General features: G+C 35.3%; 1 protein-coding gene across 2 annotated transcripts; it reads left to right on the forward strand.

The window, feature by feature from the left end:
- Window positions 1-6,342: 6,342 nt before the first annotated feature.
- Window positions 6,343-10,173, forward strand: LOC145129467 (homeobox protein knotted-1-like 2). Of its 2 annotated transcripts, none has more exons than XM_079064204.1 (6): window positions 6,343-7,152; window positions 8,661-8,781; window positions 9,025-9,212; window positions 9,329-9,460; window positions 9,551-9,687; window positions 9,792-10,173. In XM_079064204.1, the coding sequence occupies exons 1-6, from the start codon at window positions 6,454-6,456 to the stop codon at window positions 9,793-9,795; spliced, it is 1,281 nt and encodes a 426-aa protein (XP_078920330.1). In that variant the 5' UTR covers window positions 6,343-6,453; the 3' UTR covers window positions 9,796-10,173. The 2 variants fall into 2 exon arrangements, with proteins under 2 accessions (XP_078920330.1, XP_078920329.1); XM_079064203.1 differs by having other exon boundaries at window positions 6,344-7,152; window positions 9,783-10,173.
- The last annotated feature ends 755 nt before the right edge of the window (window positions 10,174-10,928 follow it).

Raw genomic sequence — 10,928 nt, forward strand, 5'->3', positions numbered from 1 at the left:
ACATGAAGATGTGAAGAAACACCCCTCCATGTCAGAAAGCCACCTCATGGCTTTGATGGGGTCTTGAGTCCCATCAAAAGTCGGGGGCTTCGTGTTGTCGAAGTCTCAGTACTGAAAAGCCCAACTGGCTCCTCCCCCTGCCACCGTTACAGCTGCTGAAGCTGCTGTGGCAGCCGTCTCAGTGAGGGCTGCATAACGCTCATCAAAATACTCCATCATAGTGGTCTTGATAGACCCAAACATCTCCGACAACTGAGCCCAGAACATCGCAGCAACCTCATCATGCAGGATCTCCCGGATCCTTTCGTCCATCTCGTCTGGCCCCATATGGCTGATAGTCTCGGGCACTGCTGGTGCCTCCTGTCCGCCATCCCCTGATCTTGACTCGGATCCAGTCACAAATCGTCGAGTAACCACCATGCTGAAAATATACCAGGGAGATATCAGATAATCCGCATAAATAACGGGGAACCAACTCCAAGCTAAACCCTAGGAGTTGTGACTTCCTTGCTACGCGTATGGGTCTTGTGCTTTCAGTAATACGAGCCCATACTACCTTCCACACCTACCCATATTTGTCTCAAGTATCGTCACAACGCCCTAACACTATACGTAAGCATGGCATGCATTCAATCCTCACCCTTAGAGGAAGGCTAAGTATCTCATAACTGGCGGAATAATCCCAAATAACTCATCCATGAAACTTCCACCAACCCTGCAGCACTAGTGTTTGCTAACCATACATAACGTTGGACCCTATATACTTTCGAATACCTGATCCAACCCTAAGCCCTTCATCAAACCAGAACAGGAAATAAGGCCAAACCAAACATTCTCAGGCTATAAGATCTTAATTATGTACAGCCGTGATGCATACACTAAGCAACTACAGTAATGATGTGAATTTCATGTAAGGAAAAACCCTAGGCTATCAGGCATTATATAATCAGGCAATTCTATCATATAATTCCTAAAGATCCTTAGCCTAGTACTAACATGTTGTTCTAACATATCACATAAATCAAATAATCCGTAAGGTATTTTGGGGTCTATTTACTGGCTCCGGTTGATCGTACACTTGCATCCTCCTTTAGTATTTTGAAAATCATTTGAAAATCATTTTAAAAATCTTGTCCTCAGTTTGAGATTGGATACACATAAGTGTTTCCTCCAATTCACTCAAACCAAGGCTCTGATACTAACTTGTAACACACTCAAAAATCATGCCAAATTTAAACTTTTTAAAACATTCAAAAACATCAATTATTACAACTTTGTTTTCAAATTAGTATCATGTAAAAGTATCCCCAGAATCAAATCATAAAAACATAAGGAGGAGCACGATCACGCCTTCTCCTTCCCGCGATCATCCGAAGTACCTGAAACATAATCAACAACTGTAAGCCCGAAGCTTAGTGAGTTCCCCAAAATACCAACGCCATACAAATATAACCATATCATATAAACAAACACAACATGCATAATGAGCCATCAACCTGACTGGACCGCCTCGCAGGGCCATCAGTCTATCTGGATCGCTCTCTGAGCCGTCGACACGTCTGGACCGCCTCTCAGGGCCTTCAGCCTATCCGGACCGCTCGCCAGGCCTTCGGCCTGACTAGTATGCCCTCCCAGGTCTACATTCTATCCGGTCCGCCTTGGGTATGTTAGCCTAAGCACAAAGCATGTCTGCCTCAACCCAACCCCCAATCAATAAACATGTGCACATAAATATCATATGCAAGCTAGCACGAACAGATAATCATACAGACCTAACAGATAGCAACCATCCTATAACCAGGATACCGATCTAACCGATCACTAACATAACAACCATCCTATAACCAGGATATCGATCCAACAGATCACTAACATAGCAACCATCCTATAACCAGGATACCGATCTAACAGATCACTAACATAACAACCATCCTATAACCAGGATACAAATCATAAAGGGCCGACCTTGGTGTCGTAGACCCTGTTGATATAGTGAGAAGAACTCACCTCACGATGTCGAACTGTAGTAATAAGATCGAACTCCCAAATCATAGCCACGAACTCCACCACCTATAACCACCATGGACCAAGTCCATCAAAATCCCAAATTACCAAAATACCCTCAAAAATCCAACTGGTCAACCCTTGGTCAAAGTCAAAGTCAACGGTCAAGGTCAACAGTCCATGTTGATCCAACTCGTCGAGTGCAGCTAACAACTCGTCGAGTTCCTTAAGAAGCCAGGAAGTCATGAAAACCCTAATTGACTCGCCGAGTTTCCAGACAACTCATCGAGTCCATGCTGGGTCCAAATGTCGGGAAAACCCTAACTAACTCGTCGAGTCTTCTTATTAACTCGTCGAGTTCATGTAGAACCAATACATGCAATCTTCATCCGACTCGTCGAGTCGGCCATGCGACTCGTCGAGTCCCTTCAGTCCATTTCTTATCCAGACGTTTTTAAGCTACCCCAAAGCTCCATATTGCAGATCCAACCACCTAGGGCATGGTTTCCACATAAAGTTGCAAACTTTACGTACATGCATGGTCCTAAATGCCAAAACCAAGCTAAGGGAAAGGCTTAGCCTAAAGAGAAGGGCCAATGCGTGCTAAATTTGATAGCTTTATGACTATTGGGACCAAGAGGAGTCCAGATCTGAAGTTACAACTTCAGATCATGACCAATACCCGAAATAACCCACAACCAATTAGAAAATGGCCCTAAACCTTTGCATGAAGAGATCTAGCTAAAGATAAGTCAAGGTAACGACTTGTTACCTTCAAGATGATGCCAAGATGAAGTAGAGTCAGATCCACAAGCTTCTCTTTGCTCCAAGCTCCTTAGACTTCAAGCATTCTTCACAAAATGCACCAAAAGCACTCTTTAAATCTCACAAACACTCAAGAACAAGGTTTAGACTGATTAGGGTTTCTTCTGGCCGTCAAGAGGTGGTAAGGGGCTGGAGGAAAAGAGTTAAGGTCCTTTAAATAGGGTGTAAACCCTAAAAATTAGGGTTTCCATGCACATACTCTACTCGTCGAGTCGGGGTCCTCCTACTCGTCGAGTCAGGGTCCTCTGACTCGTCGAGTAGGAATCATAAACCACGCGGGCCAACTAAGTTCGACACGACAAGTTGGGGCCTCCAACTCGTCGAGTTTCCTCAGCAAAATGAATATAAAGCTTTTGAAAATTATACCTAGGAGTCGGGGTGTTACACATTTTAATTAATTTCAATAATATAATTATTTTTTACATGCATTTACCAAAAAATTATCTGCATAGTTTTATTCAAATTAATGTGTGGACGTTCGCCTAATTGTTTTATACAAATTAGATATGACATTTGTGCTTGAATGAATGTTCTTGGTAAAAGAAATGTGCACTTGGAATATACGTTATAGTGTGTGAATTTCTTGGCCTCAATGTTGGGATGATACATTTCTTTGCAAAGTAATTGTCTACTCCCTCCGTCTCAAAATTATTGTCCACAGACAAAAAAACACACAGATTAAGAAAAAACATTAATTATCACTAACTTTATACAATAAAACGACAGTTTTGCCATTACTTTGCATTTAATGTTCCATTAAATGCTTTGTTGGTTAAGTAATAATAAGGGGGTATTTTGCTAAAAATATTATTTATTTTTAGAAGTGGACTATTAGTTTGGGACAAACCAAAAAGAAAATATGGACTATAATTTTGGGACGGATGGAGTAGTTCCTTGATGGAACACATTCCTAAACAGGAAAGAGCCAACAAACAAGTTCTTAAACAAAACACTAACCTTGGGAGCGAAGTGCCGTTTGAAGGATGATTCTCCGTTCTAAGTACATTAGTGTCCCATTGGAGAAACATAACTAACGTTGATCGGTTCCTTTCATTTCATTGTGCTTAAAATCTTGCATTGACTTGCATTTTACATGTATACACTTTGGAAATAAAGTATTAGAGTATCATTACGGTATGTTGTTTTGGATAATAGGAATTTAACTATAGGTTTTGAAATGCTTTTTGTTTTACCAATATTTTATGAAATAGTACACTTGACATATGGTTTTGATTTGCAAATAGATTTGAAAGACAATGCTTTCGAATATAATTTTTTGAAAAGACAATGTTTTAAAATGTAATTTTTTTGAATGATTATAAAAGTATGAAGGATTTAGAAGATATTTATTTTGTACGTAAAACTCATGTGCTCATAAGTCATTATTATTTCACGTATTTTTTTTTGTGACATGTATTTCAAGTGTCGTGTCAAAATAGATTGATTTATTCCTTAAATGTGATCATTTAGAAGAACATATATGACAATGAGGAGACATTAATGAAAGTTGTTTTGAACCTAGCAAACGCTATGTACTTGTATTTTTCATACAACTTTGCCCTCGAAGAACCCCACTCTAGACCATTCTGTGAACTTAAACATCATAATGACACAGATGTACATCACCAATTTTGTTTTGCATCATTCCCTATTTCGCAACTTGAAGATCATGGTGGCTTTTTGAATACGAGGAAGAGAAGATGCAATAAAGAAGAGCGAGATTTAATGAAGAAATAAAATTGATCTAAAATAACTAAACTTGCCTACACGAGCAATTTGTACACCAACATCATTGTCCTTGCGAAAAGCAGCTAAAATTATGAGTTTTCCTGTCCAGCAAATTATGGAGTTTTTAACCAAAATAGGGTTATTGAAAAAAATATTTACCAATCTAGTATAGTTTGAAAAATATTTACCAAACTAGTGTTTTTCTTCATTTTTTTTATTTTTCAATATTTCTTATTGTTTTTCTATTTATTTAAAATATCAGCTTTTTTACTTTTTTTTATTTCAGTTTTTTTACTATTTATTTTAAATATCAGTTTATTATTATTATTATTATTATTTACTATGCATTTAACATAAATATCTAACATACAAAAGAGCTTTATTATTTTGGTTCATTACATGTCTATTTGATTAATTTTTTTCTACCGTTTATATAGTGATTACGAGTTTACTTTAATTTTCTTACCATTTATTTATACATATATTTTAAAAACTTAACCCTTTTACAAATTCAAGTTTTTTCTCATGTCTTTATTTATACAACCTTTGCATGCTTTTTAATTGAGTGTCTTTACATTATAAAATATAAAAAGCTAAGAGTTTACATATTTTTTGTCTTTACATAAAAACAAATATGTAAAAACATAGAAAACAAATTTTAAAAAAAATCTAATTTGTAAAATGAAAGAAATCATAAAATACATGCATAAAACGAAATATGTAAAAAATATTTAGAAAACAAATTTCCAAATCAATAAAAACTATTATTTCAAAACACGTGAAAACAAAATTGTAAAAAAAAAAATATACGGACAAAATTTTATAACACAACTATTACTTTTGCTTTTTATATTTTATTTTCAATGTAAAGAAACTCAATTAAAAAGCATGCAAATGTTGTATAAATAAAGACATGAGAAAAAACTTCTTTTTGTAAAGGGTTAAGTTTTTAATATATATATATATATATATATATATATATATATATATATATATATATATATATATATATATAAATAAACGGTAAGAAAATTAAAGTAAACTCGTAATCACTATATAAACGGTAGAAAAAAAATTAATCAAATAGGCATATAATGAACCAAAATAATAAAGCTCTTTTGTATGTTAGATATTTATGTTAAATGTATAGTAAATAAAAGTATATAAAATTTAATAAAAAAAATTGAAACAAAAATAAAATAAAAAAATAAACTGATATTTAAAAACAATAAATAGTAAAAAAAACTGAATTAAAAAAAAGTAAAAAAGCTGATTTTTTAATAAATAGAAAAACAATAAAAAATATTGAAAAATAAAAAAAAATAAAGAAAAACACTAGTTTGATACTATACTATATTGGTAAATATTTTTTTCAATAATCCCATTTTGGTTAAAATATTTTGTTTTATTAAAAACATTATAAACGTTTGATAATTAGTGAATATACTTTTAGGAGAGTTCATATAGAGTCAAAATATTGCTTCTTTTAAGAAGTAAAAGTAAATGATTATTAGTGAAAAGAAGGTCCTGTTAAAATCATAATGTAAGAGGACAGGTTACATACGCAAAGGAAAATTTGTCTATTTTAAAATTGAACTTTATATTATAATTAAATAAATAAACAATCAACAAAAAGTAATTTATTTTTCTAATTATTAAGATCATCTAGTCATAATTTTTTATAAATATGATTTTTTTTTAGATTGTAATTTGGCGTATTGTTTTCCTTTGAATATAATAGTAGTTTTCATAGATAATATCGCTTTTGTAGAATCGTTGTCTTCTTCTATATGTGTGAACAGAAATATATTGGAACAATCTATGCCTTCGTATGCTCTCTTTCTCTCTCATCCTTTTCTCTCTTTCTCTCTCTAGACATAGCAGAGCTCTATAGCCATGGCGTTTCACGACAATATCTCTCACCAAATGGCTCTTCAACACTACGCCGACCAACAGCAGTTGACGGAGAACGTCGAGGTTCTCAGAGGAATACTACCGTCCGACCATCACCACCAACACCACCACCTCGGCCAATCCTCTTCGTCTCCGGACGCTGGCCCTAAGACGTCGCAGTCTCCGCCGCCTACATGGCTAAACAGCGCAATTCTCCGACAACACAACCACCACTACGGCGGAGACGGTAGCGGCGGCAGTTTCCTCCACTTGCAAACCACCAATTCTGACTCATCCAATTCCAACAACCACTGGCTATCTCCTCGGCCTATCGATAACGACGACAGTAATCGAGAATCGATGTTTGTTTCTGCGATTAATAGTGAGAATAATCTCGATGAAAATGCTATGAAATTGAGTCAACGGCAGAGTGAGAGCGACGGGAACGGAAACGGTAACGGAAATGGAGGTAATCATGAGAGAGATTGGGAATTCGCTAAGTGTAAGGCGGATATACTATCGCATCCGATGTACGATCAGCTGTTATCGGCGCATGTATCGTGCTTGAGAATTGCTACGCCGGTGGATCAGTTACCGAGGATCGATGCGCAGTTAGCTCAATCTCAACAGGTTATAGCTAAGTACTCTGTTTTTGGCAATCACAATCAGCCTCTTGATGATAAGGACCTCAATCAATTCATGGTAACTATTTTCACTTTTTAAACATCTCTATATAACTCTCACTCTTTGTTGTTAGGCTACCTCATCCCAGAATTAGAGGCTCCACAAATCCGGTACTTAGGGGATTTCTATATTTGTGCATAGTTCTCTCTCTCTTCCTATTTACTTGTATATCCACTTGATGTTGGTTGTCAATCCTCATGTCTGGGTGGATACAGTCGGCACAATTCTGGCCCCATAAGTTCATTGTTATCAATACGATGCTTATCTCAAAGTAGACTGAACAAAAATCTACTTATGGAGGCTCAATCTCCCGATATTCATACCAGGGATGGGAGATTCAGCTAAAGACAATTTCAGAGCGTATATACATATATGTCAGCTATGTATGTACGACATTATTTGATCTATTATGCCTGCTTTTCGATCAATTCGTCCCTTTCACTTTTTCTGTGATTGATTGGGAGGAGTACAAGAAACTGGTAGATGCATAGTTCCCAATGTTTCTTGTGACCTACCTTGTGAAGATATTTTTCCCCATAGTGTGTTTTAGAGGAGACGTATAGATACGGAAATGTTGAAATATTATTTGTTGGTTCCACCAAGAGATATATGCGGATTCTTGTTTAGGTATTCATGGCGCACCTTGATTTTTGATGTGAATCAGAATGTTCCAAGAATTGGGAATTATCTTTCAGTACATTTAATAATAAAAAATTCTGACAGTGTTTGCAGAATCTGTTTCCATTATGGTCTATTCTGTTTGCTGGGGATGTTCCAGTAAAACACAATGACACAATTTGGGATTTAATATTATTTAAACAGTTTCACTCTTTCACGCATAATTTCAATATTGAAGTTTCTTAATCATCCATACAAGAAGATGAACTGAACAAGGAACATCTATTTCACATCACTATGATTTTCATGTTCCATCATGTTTAATATCCATTTTGATGTGTTGTTACTTGTTATTATCTTTACATGAGATATTGCAGTTTGTATGATGCTATAATTGGATCATCAAAACCATAAGAATAAGCTTTACACGTTTCCTCTTGAGTAATTATTACCTCTGAAGATATAATCATTAGTTCTTCAGAAAGGGTAAAGTCTGTGAGGGGTGAAAGGGTTCTGTTGCTTTAAGGATTGACATTACATTTGTTGTGAATCTTTTTTCTTTTACTTTATGGGCCAAAGTGGCCCCCAAGGGGCAAGGTTAATTAACCATGAACTTTAATCAGGGTACTCTTAGTGATATGCATATCATTCACTTAATATGTCTGATTGATGTGATGCTATTATTCCAAAATAGTAATTATTGGTGTAGTCCCCTCCAAAGCTTTTTCCACTAAGAATGAGGGGAATTTGAAATTCTTTTTTCTTTCTCCTTTCCTCTTGTTTGGGAATGCATATTTCTCTTTACTTTTTTAAATATTTTTGTTTATAACTTCATTTCAAGAATCTCCCATATAATCTTTTATATTTTTTTATCATATATTCAATCTTTATCTTTTTTTCATGTGTAGGCACACTATGTCGTACTCCTCTCTTCATTTAAAGAACAATTACAACAACATGTTCGTGTCCATGCAATGGAAGCAGTCATGGCTTGTTGGGAGCTGGAACAATCTCTACAAAGTTTGACAGGTAATCACTCCTTTTTTCTTTTTCTAATTTTTCTAGGGGCATTTATGTCTTTTTCACAAATAAAAGATTAAAAGCGAGTCCCTAACTCTAACTCCCTATCCTACCGCGTTCCACCTTTTTGATGTGACAAAAAGTTGCAATTTTTGTCCTATTGACATCAGTCTCAGTAACAATAATAGTCTGTTCTGCTCAGTATTGTTCTGTTTTGTCCTGTCCAGTGTAACAGTCTGTATGTACATACAGGGGTAGCACCTGGTGAGGGTACAGGGGCAACAATGTCTGATGATGATGAAGAACAAGTAGACAGTGACACCAATATGTTTGATGGAGGTCTAGATGTTTCCGACAGCATGGGATTTGGTCTTCCTACTGAAAGTGAACGTTCTTTAATGGAACGTGTTAGGCAAGAGCTAAAACATGAGTTGAAACAGGTAAAAAATGCGAGAAATAACAAAATACATTCATTTTATTTTTCTTATTAACTTTGAAAAATCTACCGGATGTTGCATTTAAATTGTAAAAGAATGGAATGGTTGTTGTCTTTTAGGGGTATAAGGAGAAAATTGTGGACATCAGAGAGGAAATTCTACGTAAAAGAAGAGCTGGAAAATTGCCTGGAGACACCACGTCCCTCCTCAAAGCCTGGTGGCAATCCCATTCCAAGTGGCCTTACCCTACGGTAACCATCAACATTTTGCTTTAGGGGAATCGGAATCTTGAATTCCATTCCATTCCATTTCCATTTAATGTTATTATATGTTAAATACAGGAGGAAGACAAAGCAAGATTGGTACAAGAAACAGGACTACAGCTAAAGCAGATTAACAACTGGTTTATCAACCAAAGAAAAAGGAACTGGCACAGTAATCCTTCTTCCTCCACAGCTGTCAAAACTAAACGCAAGAGGTGAGAGCTTCACCTCAGCTTCTAAATATATATATCTATTTTTTGTTTTTACCATGTAAGAAAAGCTTATATATATTTTTTTATTTTGTGAAAAGTAATGCCAGGTGAAAACAGGAAATGGTGTGTTGTGTTAGAAAAGGACAATCATACCCCTGGTCACAGGGGTAAGAGACAAATCCATTGAAGTGACGTGGTACAGAAAGTAAATGAGGCGAGGCGTGCCAATGATTTCTAAAGCTTCATATACATAAACAAAACAGTTATCCTTTTAAAGGTAATCAATCGTTAATCAATCCGACCAACGATACTCACAACACCTATTATTTAATTTAGTAATTTATAATTGTGGACGTGTAATATTTGTTGTACCAATTATTAATTAGTTTTCATTTTCATTGGGTGGGGTTTTTGGTCAGTTATAGTTGTCGACAGGTTTTGTATGTAATAATAATAGTAAAGAACATGTTAAAACTGGATTATTTTTTTTTTCTGTGTGTGGGATAGATCTTTTCACTGCCAAATAGATAATAATATCAAAACAAATAAATAATCAGAATTAAACAAATAGTCAAAGCAACATAACAAACATTTTGGTAAAACCAAGGTCTTGGTTTAATAAAAAAAATTGGTGGGGTTTTCTTGATGATCCATTAAGATCGTGATCGTGTTACCACTTTCCTTGTAAAACTTTTTTGTTCCTGATGCTTGGGAATTCGTAAATATTTTCGCAGAAGAATCCTAACAAACACACAATTTCTTATTCACAAGAACTGAAGAAAGTAAACAAGAACATGGTTTGTAATTGAGTCTCAAAAGGTCCAGTATATATACTCCATATCAATAGGATGGATACGGCTGACTAAAATAGCAGTTTTGAGGCAAGGTTTTGAAAACCGGACCGGAGACCCAACCATTTCGATCAGGGGTGAGCATAATAACCGAAAAACCGAACCATTTTAAAAACCAATGGTTCGGTTTGTATTTTTTTCCTAACCGATAACTAACGGTTCGGTTATGGTTTTATAGATTAACCGAACCATTATTAACCGAACCGATAACTTTATATTTAAATATATATAAATTATACATTATAAATAAAATAATATAGTTCAACTTATTCAAGTGCAATTAAATTTTAAAAAAAAAATCATTAATGCTCACTTATTAGTAGACATGATTGAGGAACCAAACCATCTACGGTTGCACACACACGGACACATGCAATTAGCAATCACGCATTG

This window comes from Lactuca virosa, chromosome 8, assembly GCF_052849685.1.
Source record: "Lactuca virosa cultivar CGN04683 chromosome 8, Lactuca_virosa_CGN04683_v6, whole genome shotgun sequence".
NCBI classification, from domain to species: domain Eukaryota; kingdom Viridiplantae; phylum Streptophyta; class Magnoliopsida; order Asterales; family Asteraceae; genus Lactuca; species Lactuca virosa.